This window comes from Bison bison, unplaced genomic scaffold, assembly GCF_000754665.1.
Source record: "Bison bison bison isolate TAMUID 2011002044 unplaced genomic scaffold, Bison_UMD1.0 scf7180017864115, whole genome shotgun sequence".
In the NCBI taxonomy this organism is placed as follows: domain Eukaryota; kingdom Metazoa; phylum Chordata; class Mammalia; order Artiodactyla; family Bovidae; genus Bison; species Bison bison.
This window is the reverse complement of record NW_011494687.1, coordinates 472,967-494,127: the sequence shown is the minus strand read 5'-3', so window position 1 is coordinate 494,127 and position 21,161 is coordinate 472,967. Positions and strand designations below refer to the sequence as shown.

The 21,161-nt window shown below is 40.5% G+C and overlaps 2 protein-coding genes across 4 annotated transcripts in view; one reads left to right on the top strand and one right to left on the bottom strand.

Moving 5' to 3' along the window:
* Positions 1 to 33: 33 nt before the first annotated feature.
* ORMDL2 (ORMDL sphingolipid biosynthesis regulator 2) lies at positions 34 to 3,023 on the bottom strand. Of its 2 annotated transcripts, XM_010839179.1 has the most exons (5): positions 2,924 to 3,008; positions 2,489 to 2,542; positions 1,678 to 1,852; positions 1,379 to 1,530; positions 34 to 512 (listed from the first exon to the last, which is right to left on the bottom strand). In XM_010839179.1, exons 3-5 carry the CDS (start codon positions 1,849 to 1,851, stop codon positions 377 to 379), a joined length of 462 nt encoding a protein of 153 aa, XP_010837481.1. In that variant the 5' UTR covers position 1,852; positions 2,489 to 2,542; positions 2,924 to 3,008; the 3' UTR covers positions 34 to 376. The 2 variants fall into 2 exon arrangements, with proteins under 2 accessions (XP_010837481.1, XP_010837480.1); XM_010839178.1 differs by lacking the exon at positions 2,489 to 2,542 and having other exon boundaries at positions 38 to 512; positions 2,924 to 3,023.
* A 219-nt stretch (positions 3,024 to 3,242) lies between these two features.
* Positions 3,243 to 21,161, top strand: part of SARNP (SAP domain containing ribonucleoprotein) — a 49,766-nt gene continuing 31,847 nt past the window's right edge. The window contains exons 1-8 of one of the 2 annotated variants that reach the window (XM_010839180.1): positions 3,288 to 3,373; positions 5,070 to 5,122; positions 11,950 to 12,093; positions 13,644 to 13,690; positions 13,917 to 13,984; positions 19,689 to 19,740; positions 20,600 to 20,673; positions 21,115 to 21,143. In XM_010839180.1, coding sequence (XP_010837482.1) covers positions 5,116 to 5,122; positions 11,950 to 12,093; positions 13,644 to 13,690; positions 13,917 to 13,984; positions 19,689 to 19,740; positions 20,600 to 20,673; positions 21,115 to 21,143 — 421 coding nt within the window. In that variant the 5' untranslated portion in view covers positions 3,288 to 3,373; positions 5,070 to 5,115. Of the gene's footprint in view, positions 3,374 to 5,069; positions 5,123 to 11,949; positions 12,094 to 13,643; positions 13,691 to 13,916; positions 13,985 to 19,688; positions 19,741 to 20,599; positions 20,674 to 21,114; positions 21,144 to 21,161 lie in introns of both variants that reach the window. The other variant, XM_010839181.1, reaches the window with a different exon arrangement.

Genomic DNA, 21,161 nt, shown 5'->3' with positions numbered 1-21,161 from the left:
TCCCTACCCTTACTGCTGACCAAACTGTAGCCATATATGAAAAAAATTATCTTTATTATAAGGAAAACACAGTAAAACAGAGCTGGAAGGTGGTGGGAGTGGATGATAGGGAAAACCTTAATCAACCAAAAAGCTGCCCAAGCATGGCTTCCTGCTGTGGAGGAGAGTGATTTGCCCCTTACCTCACCTGTCTTTCCTGATTCAAAGAAACTTGCTCCTAGCAGGGTGGGGCCCAGGGGACCCCATTTTCCAATGAAAATTTGTGAAGGTTTGCATTTCCAGTGGGGGCGTTTGGGAAAGGCTGCATAGTTCTCAGGCTGTATAGAGAAAGGAGGGATGTTACAGCCCTTTGTTCCAACGTCCCCAGCCCCATCTCTCAGTATTTGTTGATGCCAAAGAGACGAACCCCATGAAACTGGGGCAACTTGGGCAGCAGTACGCTAAGCAGTGAGGCTGTGTTGATGAGGAAGTGAGCAGCATCATATTTGGTGTAGAAGCTGGCCAGGAGGTATCTGGGGAGAGAAGAAATCGGTTGAATGAAGTTGGCCTTCCCTATCCATATCCAGGCCTTTCCAGCGACTTTCTTTTCTATTTTAAATAACCAGTTTTACTGCATGCAGTCCTAGCATATCTAAAAATATTTCAGCTATATTAACAATATTTACTTTGGGGTTGGGGAGATAATCAGCACCTTTAACTGGAGATTTATAAATTTGTGCTTTTTAAAAAAAAAACTTTTTAGTGACAGGTGGCAAATGACAGCTGAAGCAGTTTTAGCCTGTGTGACTGTTAGAATCCTTTTTCCTACCACTTCTCACAGATTTACATCAGTTCTGCCTTTATTCACTTCTTTGGAAGTATAAAATAACTTGTTTTATCTTTTCTTAGTCCTTTCTCCCGGAGAAGGCAATGGCAACCCACTCCAGTACTCTTGCCTGGAAAATCCCATGGACGGAGGAGCCTGGTGGGCTGCGGTCCATGGGGTCGCTGCGAGTCAGGCACGACTTAGCGACTTCACTTTGACTTTTCACTTTCCTGCATTGGGGAAGGAAATGGCAATCCACTCCAGTGTCCTTGCCTGGAGAATCCCGGGGACGGGGGAGCCTGGTGGGCTTCTGTCTGTGGGGTCGCACAGAGTCGGACACGACTGAAGCGACTTAGCAGCAGCAGCAGCAGTGCCTTCTCCATTCTCCTACCATCAAGGAGGCAGCAAGTAATGCTTGCTTACTGTCTTCTACTTTTTACTTTTCTCACTAGATTTAGAGCTAATGTATCTTCACAGGGTCTAGGTGAGTAGAAGTCCACTGTTTTTAAAGGTTCCCTGTGGACCTCTGTACCTGGCTTTTGAAGCATCTCCCCTATTTCCCCCTGGACTCACAGTACAATGGGAGAGATGCTGAGGAATTTTCGGGAAGAGGTAAATTGGAGCCCGTAGTCCATCTGTTCCCAGTGTGTCAGTAGCCGAGCCTTTCCTTGGTCAGGGGTCTCAAAGGGTGTCCCTTTCACCGTATGTAAGAAGACATACATAACCTGGGAGGAGGGAATGGGACAGTATGAGGTACCAGAGCATAAAGTAGTCCCTCAGCTGAGATCCCAAAAGGAAGACAGAAATCCCAAGTAATTGTTTTTGGTTGGGAAAAGCCTGGGGTGGGTAAAGGGGCATGGTTTAGTGCTCACCAAGTTATGGATGACGTTGGTCAGTGTCCAGACAACAGGAATGCTGAAGAAGGGGATGCTGAGTAGAACCACATGCAGCAGTCCTACCAAGATGATGTAGGCCAGCCAGATGCCCCGGCTATTCATCACGCGAGTGTTGGGGTTTACTTCGCTGTGTGCCACCCCCACATTCATCCTACCACAGTGGGGGATCAGGCAGGAGACCAACTTAATTTCCTCTCCACCCTTCTTGGAGTCCGTTTTTCCAAGTTGTCTCCTGAGTAGCCCAAATCCCCCGGACTTTATTGGGAATGAAAGAACTTAACCCATTACACACAAAGGAAAAACTGAAGACTTGGGGGAAAAAACAGAAGGCAAGATGAGCACTCTCTATATGTTAGAGACATGATAATCTTTCTTCTGATCCTTACACTTCAACTGTAACTTGAAGGAGTAAGCATAGGCTTGGTGCACCTCAAGGAGCAAGGGTAACAGAAGTATCTCACTATCCTTAAGAAGTTAATAAGGAACCATGAAGACATTAGGTACACCCAAAATTACAGAAGAGGGTCATGGGAAACAAGGAACCACTAAGGAGGGATGAGGAGGTAAAGCTACCTTTTCTAATCTATACTCAGGTCAGTTCAATCACTCAGTTGTGTCCGACTCTCTGAGACCCCATGAACTGCAGGATGCCAGGCTTCCCTGTCCATCACCAGGGAAGCCTGGCATCCTGGTCAAACTCATGTCCATCGAGTCGGCGATGCCAACCAGCCATCTCATCCTCTGTCGTCCCCTTCTCCTCTTGCCTTCAGTGTATCTTAGTCCCCACCTTTTCCTCTGGGGCTCCCCCGTCCTCTCATCTCCGTGGCATGTAAGCAGGCAGCTGCAAGAATGTGCCCAGGGCTTTTACATTGAACTAGGAAGGGACGTGAGCTGAGCGTCTCGAGAGGTGGAGCCCTAGTCCCGACTTCAGGGCGGCTCTGATCATCTGAACTTAGCCCTTTTAAAATCGTGCTTGCCCTTAAGTTGATGACGCCGGGTTAGGAAGCAGATCTGGCCCGCTCTCTACCTAAAATTCCCTAAACCCCAGTGATTTGAACTAGCCCCCTTGCTCCTCCCAGGCCCCCCTCTCCTTCATCGTCTTCCCTTAGGGTTGTCTTCAGCGCTCCTCTTCCGGTCTGTTGCTCGCCGCCGCTTCACTCACCCCGCTTGTTCGCCTCCCACCATTTTTCTAAGGACCCCTTCCCAGTCTCGGTAAACCTACCTGCCAGCTTCGGAAGCCCGTCCCGGTCGGGGTGCGGCGCTTGCTTCTACACCTGCGGTCTCCAGGAAGCAGCCTCCCCGCCCATCTGCGCTCTCCCTATTGGTGGAGCAAGGTCAGCGCCGCCACCACTCATTGGCTGGCGATCCGCCACGGGGACGCACAATTGGTCACTATTTCCGTCGTTCGGAAGGTGCCGAACCCGCCCTTCTCCAGGTCCCACCTTTTGAGAGAGGTGGGGAAAGCCGCTTGGAGGAGCGAGGGCGACGCCAGCTATTGACTAATGGAAAGAGTTGATAGTAAGAGGCGGGAGTAAGAGCTCCAACGATTGGCCGGCCGTGGCTGTAGGCGCCGAGGCGGGAGCTCCCGGAGGTGGAGGCCGCGGGTGGGGGCCTGGCGGAGTGGAGGGGTAACAAGATGGCGACTGAGACGGTGGAGCTTCATAAGCTGAAGGTATCGTGAGGCGGGGAAGGGCCGGGTCGGACTTTTCCGGAGACTAGATTTTGCTGGCGGGTTGGCGCCTTTTCCTTGAAGGTTCTTCTACTCCATTTTCTGGCTCCCGCCGTAGTTCTGTTCTTTTGTGCCTCCCTTCTTCCCCCACTACGCCTTTTCTCTTTTCCCATTTCTCCTCACGGTTTTACTGTATCCTTATTTGTTACTCGGCACCTTCCTCCACTGTGGTGTCGTCCGTCACCTCTCTACTGGGTTGTGGAAGTGCCTTCAACCTGTTCTACTCTCTTGTTTCTCGTCAAACTGCATTACGTCAGTGGTCCCCTCCTCTTGGCTCCGTGCGGAGCCCGGGACCCCTTTTTCTTCCCTGGGTTTGTGCTTTCCTGTCTGTTGTCCAAAGTGGAGATTCCCGGTAGCAAAGGATGGCAGCTTCGTTTATTTCTGTCTATCTAGGTCTCAGACTTGATCCAGAAAATGCTTCCGTTCCCCTATTTTAGATGGAGTGACGCCCCGGGGGCAAATTTGGAAACCTGAGGAGAGGCCTCCCCTTAGAGGCCTGGGCTTTAGGAGACTTTAAGAGGTAGTGAAGGCGCAGATACCCCAGATTGAAAAGTTTTCGAGTTCTCTAAACGCGGTTCTCCGCCTACCAGCCTTCCCCCCCACCCTGCGCCCCACCACCACAGAGACAAGTCACTCAGAACTGTAATATCCTGGGAAAACATTTCCAAGGTTAGGGTTACCTCTGTCCCATTTCATTTCGCGGGTAGACCCTGCATCTCTTGGTCTCACCACTGGGTGACACTCAATCACAGAAGACGTTTTAAGTTGTGTCTTGGGAATCTTGACAGCCTTTTCGTATTTAGATTATTTTCTTGGAACAAAAGAATGGGTTTTTTTGAGGGGGGTGGTAAATTAAGAGAATATCTCAAGTTGTCCGTTTGTGGTTTGACAAGCAGTTTTCCCATCACTTTTCAGTCATGTTTTGTTCACGTCCTGGGAACCTTTGACAAACCAGGTTGATTTGACCCACGCTGAAAACTGATTATTTAAAGTTTGATGAGCTTTAAAAAAAAAGTGTAACGAGAGTAAGAGTAAAGAGAGAGAGGTCCTCTTAATCACATTAGTTGACACCAGTTAGACTTTCAGTGAAAGTTGATAGGTTTCTTACTCATGGAATCTAAGCTGTATTAGGGGGATTTTGTGTTAACCTGGAGTTACTGTTAACTTGGTACCGAAATGAGTAGATTGTATCAGTCGTCTGCTAAGAGAATAACAAGTAAAAAATTGAGCAGCTACTTCCATTATATGTATATTAACTTGTAAATAAGTACTACTATGTGTTATGTACTACTGTTTGTATGTTATGAAAGAAACACAGAAAAGGAATTTTTGAATGGAATAAAAAGGAAATATGAATGTAAGATCTAATGTTTTCTTCCTATATTAGTTCCATTTTTGAAACCCCTCGAGTAAGTCACTAGCCTTGTGACTTGCCTTCATAGGTTTTGTTTTGGTTTATGGAGTTCCACCTTCCATAAAAATTTGTATGTCAGTTCCAGGTTAAATCCGGTTTTGATTGGCTAATGTCCTCTGATCTGATTTCAGGTTATTATAGTCTTAGAGAGCATGAGGCAGTCCTAATAGCCTAAAAAGGATTCACTCTTTTAATCATATTTGCTTGTCTTTGCTTTTTCTCTAGAGCACTTCTTAACCTTTTGGAGGTCACAGATATCTTTGAAACTCTGATGAAAGGTATGGACCTCTCCCCAGAAAAAGGCATGTACACATGACTTTGCATGCGATTTGAGGGGCTTCATAAAATTACCTTGGAGCCCTGAGGAGTCCATGGACCTCTGGTTAAGAACTCATGCCTTTAATTCTGACTTCCAGGACAGTTAATGTTTGGTTCCACTGTTGATCATGGATTGATCCTACTGTTGATCATGGAGTGATCCTTACTTTTGGGTTGACCTAGGGTTTATCTCAGAGAAGGCAATGGCACCCCACTCCAGTACTCTTGCCTGGAAAATCCCATGGATGGAGGAGCCTGGCGGGCTATAGTCCATGGGATTGCTAAGAGTCGGACACGACTGAACATCTTCACTTTCACTTTTCACTTTCCTGCATTGGAGAAGGCAATGGCAACCCACTCCAGTACTCTTGCCTGGAAAATCCCATGGAAGGAGGAGCCTGGTAGACCGCAGTGCATGGGGTCGCTAAGAGTCCGATACGACTGAACATCTTCACTTTCACTTTTCACTTTCCTGCATTGGAGAAGGAAGTGGCAACCCACTCCAGTGTTCTTGCCTGGAGAATCCCAGGGACAGGGGAGCCTGGTGGGCTGCCGTCTATGGGGTCACACAGAGTCGGACACGACTGAAGTGACTAAGCAGCAGCAGCAGCAGCAGCAGGGTTTATCTCTTTTTTTAATAAAAAGCCTTTCCATTTTTATAAAAGGAATTTGGGGCTATAGTGTGGGGTCTCAGAGGAAAGGAACAAGCTTTGAAGTAGGAATGAAAAATATCTATCTGAATTGATAATGTAAAGCCACATCAACTGCAAATTTGTGAAGATTTTGTAGAAATGGAGTCATTCCAACGCAGTTGGAAAGAGGCTGAATTGTGGGTGAAAAATGCCTTGAATTGTTATAGTACCAGATTTCCAGTCAGTTGTGAGAAAAGGGACTACAGAGGAGAGAACTAGAAGAGTGGATAAAGAAAACAGTGAGACATTTATAATAGTGAAGCATAAGGTACATTTGTGTTGGTGGTTGAAGATAGTTTGGAAAAGGAAAGTAGGTGAACTGTGTGACTGGCCGTGTATTGGAGTGATACTGAAAAGGACTTGTAAGTTGTGTAAGGTGTTTGTTTTTTGTCATACAGGCAGAAAGTGGGGAACCTTTGAAAATTTGAAAGAAGGAGCTGATGTGATGAGTTTTCTTTATTTTTATTTTTTCTTTGCCGCGTGGCTTGTGGGATCCTAATTCCCAGGCCTAGGATGCAACCCTAGGCACTCTGCAATGAAAGCACAGAGTCCTACACTGGACTGCTGGGAATTTCCCAGTTTGTGTTCTTTTGGCAGTAAGGATGGGGCCTGGAGAGGAAGAAATTGCACCAGTTAGATTTTTATTATTATAGTAGTCACTCCCCTGCTTAGAACCTTTTAATTATATCTGTGCCGGTATCTAGTTTAGTTTCTCAAATTCCAGCTAGTGACTTTATTTCACTTATCAGAATGGCTGTTCATTAATTGCTAACATTTACCATGTGGCAGACACTGGTCAAATCAGTTTGTACACATCAGTTGATTTCTCACGATAATCCTAAGGCAATACGGTAAATGCCTGTGTTGTCCCCATTGAAAATGAGAAAAAATGGAGACTTCCCTGGTGGTCCAGTGGTTAAGACTCCATGCTTCCGTTTCAGGGGGCTGAGGTTCGATCTCTGGTTGGGGAACTAAGATCCCACATGCCTTGTGGCTCAGCCTGAAGGAAACAAAAACTGAGAAAAAATGGAAGCTCAGAGATTGGATAACTTGCCCTAGGTCATGTACCTAGTAAGTGGTGGCTCAAATCCAGGCGGTCTGTCTCCAGAATTCCTGTTCTGAATTGCTGTTCTGAATTGCTGTGCATGACTGCTTCTCCATACCTTAGTACTCAGAACCTTTATACATGCTTTTGGCTGCATTGCTCTTGCCAACCCCATCAGTTCAGTCGCTCAGTCATGTCCAACTCTTTGCGACTCCATGAATTGCAGCACGCCAGGCCTCCCTGTCCATCACCAATTCCCGGAGTTCACCCAAACCCACGTCCATCGAGTCAGTGATGCCATCCAGCCATCTCATCCTCTGTTGTCCCTTTCTCCTCCTGCCCCCAATCCCTCCCAGCATCAGAGTCTTTTCCAATGAGTCAACTCTTTGCATGAGGTGGCCAAAGTACTGAAGTTTCAGCTTTAGCATCATTCCTTCCAAAGAACACCCAGGACTGATCTCCTTTAAAATGGACTGGTTGCCCCTTGTTTAATTAACTGTTAGTTTCCCTTCAGAATCAGTCAAACATCATTTATCCAATGAACCCTTAGGTAGAATGGGTTACATCCATCTACACACAGAGTCAGACCACTTTTAAAATGCTTTTATAGGACCCTGTACTTTTTTTAGAATCAGTTAAACATTACGTATATGATCATTGCTTGCCTTGTTTCCCTACTAGATTGTAAGCTCCATGTGGGCAAGAACTCTTTGTTTTGCTTATGATTATTTTCCTGTATCTAAGATAATGCTTGATACACAGTGGGTACTTACAACTATTTGTCAAGTGAAAAAACTTACTAAGACTTGAAATAAGGTAGTGGCTTCAAAAGTTGGAATGAATTTGAAAGAAATTTTGGATATAAAATTATAAGTATTTTTAGATCAGTTAAATGTGAGAGGAATGAAAGGTGACTCCAATTAGTGATACCTTTTGTCTAAGTTGGGAGGAGAAGAAGCCAGTTTTGTGCAGGAGAGAAGATGAAGTTCAGTTTGGGGCATAAATAATAAATGTCTTTGAGATACTCATTTGGAGATATCTCGTAATCATTTGGAAATATGGGGCTAAGAGCTGAAAATAAGGGTGTGGGACTTATTAAAATATTTACATATATATATATAAATTTTTGGAGCTTATATATTACTACAGGGAGGCACAGTAAACAAGTAAAATTTATAGTATGTCAAATAGCGATAAGATTTGTAGAGAAAAATAGAAATAGGAACTGTGAAAAGAGAAGGGTATTATAATTTTCAATAGGGTGACCAAGGGGAAGGCCTCATTGAGAAGGTGATGTTTAAGCAAAGTCTTGAAGTAAATGAAAGCGTGAGCCTTGTGCAGAGTATTAGAGGTGATCATTAGGACTCTGGCTTTTACGCTTAATGAGATAGGAAACCAGTGGAGGATTTTTGAATAGAGGAGAGACATGTTCTTGACTTAAATTGTCAGAAAGATCACTCTGACTACCTTGTTGAGAATAAACTGTAATGAGGTTCAAGGGCTGAAAAGTTTACAATAGTTTGTATGAAAGAAAAGGGATTAGATTCTATGTCTGTTTTGAAGGAAGTGCTGACAGGATTTGCCAATGATTGGATTCTGGGAAGTGAAAAAGCCTTTGATACAAGTGGAAGGATAAGGAGGCCAAACTCATCTTAGTGAATATCTGTATTTACAAGATTGGGTGGAAGAAGAGCTAGCAAAGAGTGAGGAGGAAAGGTAGAAGGAAAACAGAGAGAGAGAGTGTGCTCATGAAAGCCATCCTTCATATTGATACTTAAAATTGGGCTTAAATCAGAGACATCTGAGCTGGCTGTTGGCTTCACTATTTTCTGGCTGGGTGATTTTTTTTTTTTTTTTAGCAAATTGTTGAGTTTCTTTCAGTTTTGTTTTCTTAATTTATGAAATGTAATAATAAAATCAACCACATAGATGCTGTGAGGATTAAATGAGGAAATGATGTTCAAAAGACTTAGCCTTTTGTTTGGCATGTATTAATACTTGAAATTTAATTCCTATCATATGAAATGTTATAAAGTATATAAAATGTTTCTGTCCTTGAAGGTTTATAAACCAAGTTGAGAGAGAACAGGTGAAAAATATTTGAATCAAAATTTAAGATTAGTAAATTAGTAGAAATCACAGGGCAATGAATGGGGGTTAATGTTAAATGTATTGTGTAGTCAGTTGATGAGTCCTTTCTCTGCTGGTTGGATAGGTAGCATGAAAAATGCCTTATGAATACTGAAAAATAAGATTTTAGGATTGAGACTAAAAATTTAGTTTTATAGGTAATTCATACTCAACAATTTTAAAGATGTAAAAAGGGTATATGGTAAAAGATTTCTCTCTTGCACCTGTCCTCTGGTTTCTTCTGAGATTTAGCTGGTGTTAATGTATCTGTTTCTTGCCCAGGCATCTTGTGTATAAACATTATATGACTGTTATGTGTGTGCACATTATTTTTTACATTAATGTTAGTATCTTACATACAGTATTTTATAACTTGTTTTTTCTTAATAGTCTTATTGAGGCACAATTCACATACTGTACAATTCACTCAATATATCTTGCTTTTTAAATGCATTCTTTTAAAACATTTTAAAGTCAGATGCATATAAAAATGGGTAAGATTTGACATTATAGGTCCGTATTTGAGATTTTAAAAGGGTTTTATTCTACTGCTAATGTAATTGTGCCAAAATGAAATGTGTGAAATGACTTTTATTTTCAGCTATTCTGTTTTCACTCAGCAATTTCCCTTTTGGAGGAGAACCCAAAATATAATAATATAATAAAATAATAAAGTGATGCAACAGTGTGTAAAAATGTATGTAACATTCTCATTTGACTAGAGAAGTGGACATGGAGGTGCTGAGAAGACTGCTGAATGAGCCAGAGTCTTGAGGTTAGGGAATGACAGCCCGTTGGGGGCTGAGATTTCAACAGCAATAGCAAGGTCAGTGGTTAGCAGTGGTGGATGCTGTCCGTGCTAAACAACCAGTTGTACCAATCTGTCAGCTTCAGGTCTACTAGATCAGCATCCTGTGCAGAATCTAACACTGACTATCTTTCCCTGTTATCTGAAAGATTTTGTAAACTTCTGTCTGTATCTACACACAGTTTGGGGAAGGAAGGAGAAGGGAGGAACAGCTCTGTTAGAAAGTTGAAATTTGAATTGCCTGAGTATTTACATTCCTTTTCCCTTAATGTTACTTAGAGGAGGAGAAGGAAAAAGGATGATGAGGAGTATTTAGAGTATTGGTTGTTTGTTTATAACACAATACAATTTTTTTACTTTCTGTAACTCCTCATCTTCCTTTTAAAAAAGTATTGGTCCACAACGTGGAATGCTATAAAAAATTGGCAGCCCTATCTCTCTACCTATTTAAAAATATATTGGTCTGTGAAATGCAGAAATCAGAGAAACAGTGATTCTGTCTAATCTTGTCCAACTCTTCACCCAGTTTCTAACACTTACTAGCTGCTAAGCACTATTGTAAATGCTTTACAACTATTTACTGGTTTAATCTTCGTAGCAACCCTATACTACAGGTACTGTTGCATTATCCCCATTTCAGAGGAAATTGAGGCACAGAGTGGTTACGTTACTCACCTAGGCTACACAGATGTAAGTGGTAAAGCTGGAATTTGAACCCAGTGTAGTCTGACTTCAGATGCCTTGTTATGCTTTGTTATGCTCCATGCTTTTAATGGGTGATTACCTACTGTGTTTCTCAGTAGAGGGGGCTGCTGGCTTGAGTAGAACAGTTTTCCATGTTATATCCCTCCCTGCCTACCTGTCCTACTCACTGAATACCCAATCAGAAAAAAAGCTCCCCTCTCCATTTCCAAACGCTTCCTTGGTTGAAAGCCTTTTAGAGATGACCAGCATGGTCCCTTATGTTCTTTCTCCTATAGGAATCTGCTTTCTAATTTCTACTGGTTGGTCTTAGATCTGTACTTCAAAACTAGTAAAGTCTTTTTCCAGGACAAATATCTGTGTTTGTGCATTGATCTGCATATAGGATTTTTAAAACCTTCCTTTTTCTTAGTTGTTCTCCTTGGATCAGCATGTCATTATGTGGCTTAAAACGAGAATAAAGAGCCCAGTAAGGCTATTACATTATTTAATATAGATTCTATTTTTTTAGTTACCCTTAATCTAGAATTACTTTGGTAGCAAACTATACCGTTAACCCTTTTTGCACTTGTAATCTTTCTAAAACCCTGACTGAGGTCTTATCCTTTGAGTTACTGTTGGGCCAGATCTTGTTCATCTGTTGTTTTTTTTAATGTTTTGAATATAATAAATTTAATAAAGTTTTGAATAAAAGTGTAGTACTTTATAGGTATACCTTATTTCTTCTAAATTGAGTCTTCATTTTGGATCATTGTTTTCCCTGAAGAGCCAGCAACACCCCCTGACACCCCCGGCTTTAGTTCTGTTAGTAATTTACCAATTCTTCCTCCTCCTGGTATCTGCAAAGTTGTAAGCATGCCTATCAGATCTTTAGTCAAATTACTTATTTAAAAATCTTCAGCAGAACTCTGGCATGCCATTACATATTTTTTTCTATTTTGGCAAAGATCCTTTTAGTGATTCATTGTTGACATTAAGCTAGCTAACATATCTACCTAATGCTGTAGTGATCAGGCTTGTATGCGCGTATATGGTAGATTGCAGTAAAGGATCTGGGATAATAGTAAGGAGAATCTGCTTTTAGATAATTATATATTCTACTTAAAAGATTCATTCTTTCCTTCCTTGTATGAACTAGTACAGTAATTGGGGAAAAAAGACACCCTCCGCTCAGAAACAGCTAAAGATTTATATAATAAATAGATGTATGAATAGATAAGAATTTTATTAAAGCAGGGTTATTCTTCACCATCTGTTAGAAAAGTCCTCTTGCATATTGAGTATTGTTGAGGGAAAGTGAATCACCTTGTGGACCTAAAAACTTGGTGGGATTAAGAGCAGAAGTTATGGGGTGAACGTTGTTTTCTTTTTCTTTCTTGTAAGAGCTACTTTTTTTTTTTTCCCCACCAGGTTCATTCTGTAAATTAAGGAAAAGCTTTATTCTTTTTTCTCAGCTTGCTGAACTAAAGCAGGAGTGTCTTGCTCGTGGTTTGGAGACCAAGGGAATAAAACAAGATCTCATCAACAGGCTCCAGGCATATCTTGAAGAGCATGGTGAGTTTCCTGTGGAGCCAAAGAGTGATGTGATTGAGGAGATTAATTTTTAGGCTCTGCCATACAGAAGATTTCTTTTTTTCTTTTAGGTTGTTGATGATGTAAGATTTTAATTAACTCTATCAAGAAAACTCTTGTTATCTAAAACAGTAGTTATAATGAAATACCCCTTTCCCCCTTAAAAGACATTGTAACTTTATTTCAGCTAATTATTCTAAAGAAGTATGGTAAAGCAAGTATCATTAGACTGAGAATTGGACTATTCGAAGTTGAATTCCTCCTGTGCCAGAAGTTTACTAGGTAACTTTGGACAGCCACTGTTTTCATGGCGGAGTGTTTGTTCTGGTCTGTGAAGTGAGACCGGTGTCTCCACCCTCGAAATCCATAAACTTAGGTAATCTCTGGTTCCTTCTAGCTCTGACATTCTGTAATTTCACTTTAAAACAGATAAAAATACTTCATTTATACTGTCATCCCTCTCTAATTTTAATTTTTTTATTCCCTTTTCTTTTATCCAAATTCCCTTAGTCAACAATTCTAATGTGCTTGATACATATTTTTTGTCTTTATGGTTGTAAACCATGTAGTGTTGTTTGATCTGTAGTAATTTTATGTAGTTGGCAATGAGGCCATAACCTTTATTGCACACTTTTTTCTCTTAAGTACTCACTTTTTTCAAAGATGTATGAACTGTGTCATCATCTAGTCTGTTGATTCTAATTCCTGCATTGTTTTCTATAATTTATAGAATTCACCACATTTTCTTTAGTTCATTCAGTGACTGACTCCTGTATTGCCTCCTGAACTACTACTTTCATATTTCCTTATATCCTTGTGTGAGAGTCTTTTAGGGTATATACTCAGGGATGGGGTTGCTAATAAATAGCTATTCATAAATGTTTACTTAATATGACTAAATACTACCAAACTGTTTCTCTGAATTGCTCTATAAATCTCATTATTAGCACATGAGGGTTCACTCTGGCCTCATTTTTCCTAATCTGTTGGTGGTTTCAATTTACGTTCTTCCAATTATTAAAAAGTTTAAACATTTCTTTTGCTTATGGTTCTTTGGGTTTCTCCTTTGCCCATTTTTCTGTTGGGATTCTCATTGGTTGCTTGTTAGTTTGCAGGCATTTCTTCTGTATTCTAGTGACTATTACCCTGTTGGTTTTATACACAAGTATTTTCATGATTCTTTTTTCTGTGGTGTCCTTTCCTAGTTTTGAAAAGTCAGTTTTTTGCATAGTGCTTTTGCTTCCGGGATTTTTTTTTTAATTTTAAGAAATTCTTCACTAAATTCTTCCACACTGGTTTTTGTTAATGTTGTAGTTTGATCTCATCTTGTTTAGTTCTTTAGTCCAACTGGCGTTCAACCTCTTATTGATGTTAGGTAGAGTATGTAGTTTTATCTTCTCCATGTGGAGCAAATTTTATGAGCATATTGAATTTTGTTTTGGAAAAACAAAAAGATTATAATTTTAGCCTAAGTACAGTGATCAAGATGGTTTTGTAGCAGGGCTTGACCTGAATATTTTAATATTCTTTAGCTGAAGAGGAGGCAAATGAAGAAGATGTACTGGGAGATGAAACAGAGGTGAGTTGGAGAGAGTAAGGTTAGTCACTGGCCTGGCAGTGTGCCACTACCTTGGTCACATTGCTGAACATTAATCATTAGAGGGCTTGAATGCTGACTCGTTAGGGGTGCATAAAGGGGGAATGAAAGTTGTGAAAGCCTCATTCATTTTGGAGTTCTCATATTTTTCTGTTGACAGGTATTTACTCTTGATTTATTTTAACCATCTTGTTTCATTTGTTTTTAGGAAGAAGAACCAAAGCCCTTAGAACTGCCTGTCAAAGAGGAAGAACCTCCTGAAAAAACTGTTGATGTGTAACTATCCTTTTTTTATTTATTTATATTAATTAAATTAATTTATTTATGACTATGCTGGGTCTTCATTGCTTTGTGCAGACTTGCCCTAGTTGTGGCAAGTGGGAGTTCTACTCTTTTGCAGTGCTTGGTCTTCTCGTTGCAGTGGTTTCTCTTGTGGAGCATAGGCTCTAGGAGCATGGGCTTTAATAGTTGCAGCACGAGGGCTCAGTAGTTGCGCTCTGCAGCTCTAGGGTGTTCAGTCTTTTGTAGTTGTGGCACAGGGCTCAGTTACTTCACTGCATGTGAAATCTTCCCAGACCAGGGCTCGAACCCTTGTCTTCCGCATTGGCAGGCAGATTCTTATCCATTGTGTCACCAGGGATGTCCCAACTATCCCTTTTTAATAATGAATACAGTGCAGATGGTTCTGGATTTTTTAGTGTTTCACTCTGTTTACTGCTTAAACATTCTTTTTGGCTTTTTTATTAGATTGTACATTTTTAGAAAAGTCTAGTTCATTTCAACTACATTGTCCCACTGAAGGAAACTAAGTTGTCTTTGGGTTATGTAATAGATAATTAGGACCAGGAGACTTCAGTCCATAAAAAGTTTATTTCTCTTAGCCTTGTTGTATATGATAGATGATTCTCTTTCTGTGTAGAGAATCATGCAGATTTTCTGCATATGTGGACTTTTGTAAGCGAGGAGTGAGTAACACTGTATTCTCACTTATTTTCTGGTTTACAGTGGAGGAAGAGAGGACAAAGTATTAATGAAAAGTAGATCTGGATTTATTTAAATTATTGCACAAGGTTGTTCATAAACATCTTATATTTGGAATTTCCCCACAAATGTCTGGCCATCTTATGCACCAGCACATTAAGAGCAGTTGAGTCCTTTTTAACATTTTTGCTCCTCATAGCTGTATTAATCTGTTTAATTATAAAGGGCGATATGTGTACTTGTAAAAAGTCATAAAGAGTACATAGAAGAGTATATAAATTGAAAATTAAGGAGACTTCCCTGGTGGTCCAGTGGTCAAGACTGTGAGCTTTCAGTGTAGGGGGCAAAGGGTCAGTCCCTGGTTGGGGAACTAAGATTCCACATGTCATGTGGTGCAGCCCCTCTGTCCCCCCAAAAAAAGAGAAAGGAAAGAAAATTAAATACCTTTGTCTGTACCTCCACCTGACTTCCCAGAGGTTTTCAATATATTCTTTTGAAATATTTTATATGGTATGTGTATATGTATATGTACATACACGATGCATATTGTTGGTTTCCTGATTTTTTTCCCACGTATGGAGATCTTTCTATATCATCATATAATGTCCTTATTTAATTATTAGATGTAAAGACTTCCGTGGCATTCCGGTGGTTAAGAGTCCATGCTTCCACTGCAGGGGGCATGGGTTTGATCTCTGGTTGGGGAGCTTAAGTTCCTGCATGCTGTGTGGCAAGGCCAAAAAAAAAAAAAATTAGTTATATAGTAGGCAAGGTTCTAAGTGTTTTACATATATTCTCATCTAATCCTCACATCAGCTGTAAGAAATGAGGATAATTATACTAGTAAGTGGTAGGTCTCTGTTTTTTTAACTTGTTGTTATACAATATTACACGCTTATAAAAAAGTTAAGAGAATGCTATATAGACCCCTATGAACCCGTCACGTAGATTTAGTTGTTAACAACTTAGAATTTTATTTTTTCTGGCAGCTAATAGTACTCCATTCTAAAAGTGAATAGTAATTTCACCAGTCTCCTCCTGTTGATGGATATTTAGATTATTCATAATTGCAAAACATGCAGTGCTGTACCTCCTTATACAATTAATTTTAAATGTATGCAAGTATGTCCAAGGGGTACATTTCTAGCAGGGAATTTGCTGTATTAGAGAGGATATTCCTTTAGTGTTCTATTAGATTTTGTCAAATACTACTGCTTTCTAAAGCCATTTAGTTGTTGCCCATTACAGGAGGTTTTTGTTTATATAATGTGCCTTGAGAAGATGGCCAATGGGATAGCTTTTGGGGTTTTTTTGGTCTTCATATCTTTATTTTTACACAAAGCAGTGCAAAATGAGGCAGTTCTTCAAAGGGTGACTTGGAGCCGGAAATTCCATCCTGAGCGTGAAAGTGTTAGTTGCTCAGTCGTGTCCAACTCTTTGCGACCCTGTGGACTATAGCCCACCAGTCACCTCTGCCCATGGGATTCTCCAAGCTTTTTAAAAAAATTATTTATTTGGCTGCACAGGAACTTAATTGCAGCATACAGACTCTTAGTTGTGTCTTGTGGGATCTAGTTCCCTGACCTAGGTTCCCTGCATTGGCCACTGGACCACCGGGGAGTCCTGGGATAGCTTTAAAATAGAGAGGTTTTGGGAACTTACATGGCAAGAAGGATCAATGATCAGTGCAAAGAAATAGAGGAAAACAGTAGAATGGGAAAGACTGGAGATGTCTTCAAGAAAATCAGAGATACCAACGGAACATTTCATGCAAAGATGGGCACAATAAAGGACAGAAATGGTATGGACCTAACAGAAGCAGAAGATACTAAGAAGAGGTGGCAAGAATACACAGAACTATACAGAAAAGATCTCAGTGACCCAGATAACCACGATGGTATAATCACCCACCAAGAGCCAGACATCCTAGAATGCTAAGTCAAGTGGTCCTTAGGAAGCATCACTATGAACAAAACTAGTGGAGGTGATGGAATTCCAGTTGAGCTATTTCAAATCCTAAAAGATGATGCTACTCAATATGCCAGCAAATTTGGAAAACTCAGCAGTGGCCACAGGACTGGAAAAGGTCAGTTTTCATTCCAGTCCCAAAGAAAGGAAATGCTGAAGAATGTTCAAACGATTGCCCAATTGCATTCATCTCACACACTAGCAGAATAATGAAAAATTATCCAAGCGAGGCTTCAACAGTGAACCGAGAACTTCCATGTGTTCAAGCTGGATTTAGAAAAGGCAGAGATCAAATTGCCAACATCTGCTGGATCATGGAAAAAGGAAGAGAGTTCCAGAAAAACATCTATTTCTGCTTTACTGACTATGCCAAAGTCTTGGACTGTGTGGATCACAACAAACTGTGGAAATTCTTTAAGAGATGGAAATACCAGACCACCTTCTCTGCCTTCTGAGAAATCTGTATGCAGGTCAAGAAGCAACAGTTAGAACTGGACATGGAACAATGGACTGTTCCAAATTGGGAAAGGAGTACAACAAGGCTGTATTTTGTCACCCTGCTTATTTATATAACTTATATGCAGAGCACATCATGCAACATGCTGGGCTGGATGAAGCACAAGTTGGAATCAAGATTGCCAGGAGAAATATTAATAACCTCAGATATGCAGATGACACTCCCCTTATGGCAGAGAGTGAGGAGGAACCAAAGAGCTTCTTGATGAAACTGAAAGAGGAGGGTGAAAAAACTGGCTTAAAACTCAGTATTCAAAAAATGAAGATATGGCATCTGGTCGCATCACCTCATGGCAAGTAGATAGGGAAACAGTGGAAACAGTGACAGACTTTGCAGCATATTAAAAAGAAGAGACATTGCTGACAAAGGTCTGTCTAGTCAAAGCTATGGTTTTTCTGGTAGTCGTGTAGATGTGAGAGTTGGACTGTAAAGAAAACTGAGCGAAGAATTGATGCTTTTGAACTGTGGTGTTGGAGAAGACTCTTTAGAGTCCCTTGGACTGCAGGAAGATCAAACCAGTCAATCCTGAAGAAAATCAGTCCTGAATTAGAAGGACTGATGCTGAAGCTGAAGCTCTAATACTTTGGCCACCTGATGTGAAGAACTGATTCATTGGAAAAGACCCTAGTGCTGGGATCTTTAAATCTTTTTAAAGCAGGAGGAGAAGGGGATGACAAAGGATGAGATGGTTGAATGGCATCACCACCTCGATGGACATGAGTTTGAGCAAGCTCTGGGAGTTGATGATGGACAGGGAAGCCTGGCGTGCTGCAGTTCATGGGGTCGCAAAGAGTTGGACACAACTGAGTGACTGAACTGAGGGCAAGAAGGAAGGTGAAGTAAATACGATGATATAATTAGCCAGTGTGGGTTAAAAACAGTGAAGTTTGAGAATTTGTAGTTATCTTTATAATATGTAAAATATATAATTCTCTTGTTTAGAGGGCTTTAATTTTATCAGTGAATTTCTGAACAAGGAAATTGACTATGTGGGAGAGGTTGTGTTTTTGCTTGTTAGAGGGATAGTAGTGGTTAGACTAAAGTATGTACAGAAGATTTGGGGTCCCTGTAGTTTGGAGAATGTTTTGTGTATGACTGTGAATAGGAGAGAAACTTCTCAGTGAAGAGATGAGATTTCACATGAGTCTCAGAGTATGATGTGTATTTATTGCTTGAGCTTAATTGTGCCTTAGGGAATTGGAACAGATCTGAAGGAAGTGTCCTCTCAGGTTCCCTTTTTGCCTTGAGGTGTACTGATGGGAATGTGGAGGAAGTCATTAGCCTGAGGTTTGGTGAAGAGGACTGCTATTTTAACGGCATTGGACTTCAAGTAAAACATTAAACTTCCATGTCCCTTTCTGCCTGAAGAAAATGAGAGGATTGGGGAAGGAAAGATGATTAAGAAATGGAAAAAAATCAGAAATTTCTTTTTAAAAAATCCTTTAAACATTCAAAAGGAGATCTCCTCACTTTGTCTTCCCTTGATATTCTCCAAAAAGATAACCTCTGTTTCTAGTTTGATCTCCCCCCACCCCCCACCCTCCCCCCAGCCCTCCCCCCCAGCCCTCCCCACCACCCCTCTGCTGAAACCAGGGCAATTAAATATTGCAGGACTTAGTTATGGTCAGCAGGGGGCTCCCATTGCTTATCTGTCAGTCCAGGGACCTCCAACAAAAGGATGGAGCAGAGAGTAAGTTCCTGTTCCAGAATTGCTTCCTCTGAAAATGCCATTAAACCATTACTACCTTTCAGGGCATCAAATGGGAAAAGTGTCCGGGATATTGGAACAAAAGCCGCCCATGTCTCTAAATGAGGGACCTTAATGAGACTGGTTATGACCCACAGTTTTATGAGAGTTGTTTGGTGGAGGGTTAATGCCCTTCCATTTATCCTGGGTACTTCCGAACTTTGTCTCCCGCCCCTCTGGTCCCTCCGCTTTTGTTTTCTCTTAAACCTTTTGACTAGTAACTTAGCATGTTTTCCTAATTCAAACTTCCCTTAGCCTTTTTTTCTTCCCACTCCCTTTGGCATTTTTATTTGTCCCACTTTGATTCTTCCAGCTGGAGCTGTGGTCCCATGGGAGATATAAGGGATTTGTAAAAGAAGAAAACCAGACCTTGTAGAGCACTCATTAATTGTGATGAAAATTGAGAGCTGGTATTTAAATAAGGGTTGGAGAAATAGTCATTAGTCCAGAAGTACATTTAAAGTTCCTAAAAGTAAATGAAATGATTTCCAGTGTCCTTTAAACATTTCCCTCAGCTCAGTGTGTTTAACCACAGTTATTTTCTGGTTGCTTTCTTATAGTAAAGTAACTTAGTCTGTTATTTGAACTTTTTTATGAATAGATGACAATTCAAGGAACTAAAAAATCTGATGGGCTTCATGCTTTTTTGGTCTGAAGGGTGGCAGAGAGATATGGGACAGAGAACATGATTCAGGTGAATTCTTAGACAATTCTAAGGTTTCGGTTTAGAATATCAGTTTTTTTGATTTTAAAAATCTCTTTTCCAGGGCAGCAGAGAAAAAAGTGGTAAAAATTACATCTGAAATACCACAGACTGAGGTAGGTCATTGTTTCAGAAGAGCAGTCTATATATATCTCTCTGTTTCTTACCCTTTATTCTATCTGTGTCATCACTTTAAAATATTTACTCATAGGCAGAAAATCAGTATCAACAGATTGAGGTAGTGATACATTTTTACGCCAGCTATACTTGGGAATATATTTGGACTGGCATAGTTGCCTTTGAAGCCCTAATCTTTTGTATAGTGTTCTGGTCTTAGTGGTAACTCTTTTAAAGATGTTTATAAACTGGAATTAGAGTTTGAGAGGATCATACCTTGAAAAAGATGAAAAGTTAAAAGGGAAGATGTCACTCACCAGTTACTACTAGCTAGCTGAGATAGAAATTTCTCTGGATTCTGTCTCAGAATCTCTGAAATTAGGTTCCAGTCAAGATCTGTGGGCTTTTTTGTACGTTTAAAGTAGAGATGGCATAGGACAATGCTGCTTCATATCTTTTTTTTTTTTTGGTATCTCATTTCTAACTGAAAGAGTACACAACTAGTGTTGGAACCAAGCTGTTCCTTTGATCCATTTTCAAAGGTCAACTAAACACAGCTTTTGTCTTCTTGGCTTGATGTAGAATGTGGGTTTTATTTTATTCCTTCCCTTTTGTTTTTGAGGACATGAATGTAATAATAGTCTTTTTGTATTTGCTTTCTGGAAAGGGCTGTTGAGTTAAGCCCTGGGATGGATACAACCTGATATCCTCTATGATTGTCAGTATAACTCAGTTTAGACCTTAAGAAATTACTCCTTATGTTCTAAAGATACACATCTCTAAATGACTTTTCTCTTAAAAGAACGAAATCAAGAATTGAATTTTTCTCTGCCCTTTCTTTTGTCTGTTATCACTTAGAGGATGCAGAAGAGAGCTGAACGATTCAATGTACCTGTCAGTTTGGAGAGTAAGAAAGCTGCCCGGGCAGCTAGGTGAGTGTTCCCAGCTATTTAGATCTGAGATAGTGATAATATTAAGGTGAGGGGGTGTGGTAGGTGTTAAATATAGTTTATTTTAAGTAGAATAGAGGCCTTGCTGAAAATAAAGGCTCCCTTGGCTCTGTTCAGAACATGTCTGTTGACTGGATGTAGTAGCTGTAGATTGGGTTTTATTAACAAGCAGGGTTTTTGTAATAGGAAAAACACAGGAATTGAGTGTTACTCCCAATTCTGATAAGGCTACATTTTAGTTTATTCTCTGGACTCTTGGTGAGAAAGAGAGTCAACTGAACCTCTTTCATGGAGTTGTTAGAATTAGCTAATGATTGCAAGGCTTGAGATCACAAGCAAGAAGTGCCATATGTACACTTGACACGGATACAAACCAGGAGTGTGAACAGCTTCCTAAAATTTAGCTTGTTTTTCTTTCTACAGATTTGGGATTTCTCCAGTTCCATCAAAAGGTAAGAATATAGAGACTT

Coding starts and splice junctions, on each gene's coding strand:
- ORMDL2 (XM_010839178.1), bottom strand. CDS start 1,851: ATGAATGTGGGGGTGGCACACAGCGAAGTAAACCCCAACACTCGCGTG. Junction 1,531..1,677: donor CCAACGTCATCCATAACTTG/GTGAGCACTAAA, acceptor CCCTCCTCCCAG/GTTATGTATGTCTTCTTACA. Junction 513..1,378: donor AGCATCTCTCCCATTGTACT/GTGAGTCCAGGG, acceptor TTCTCTCCCCAG/ATACCTCCTGGCCAGCTTCT.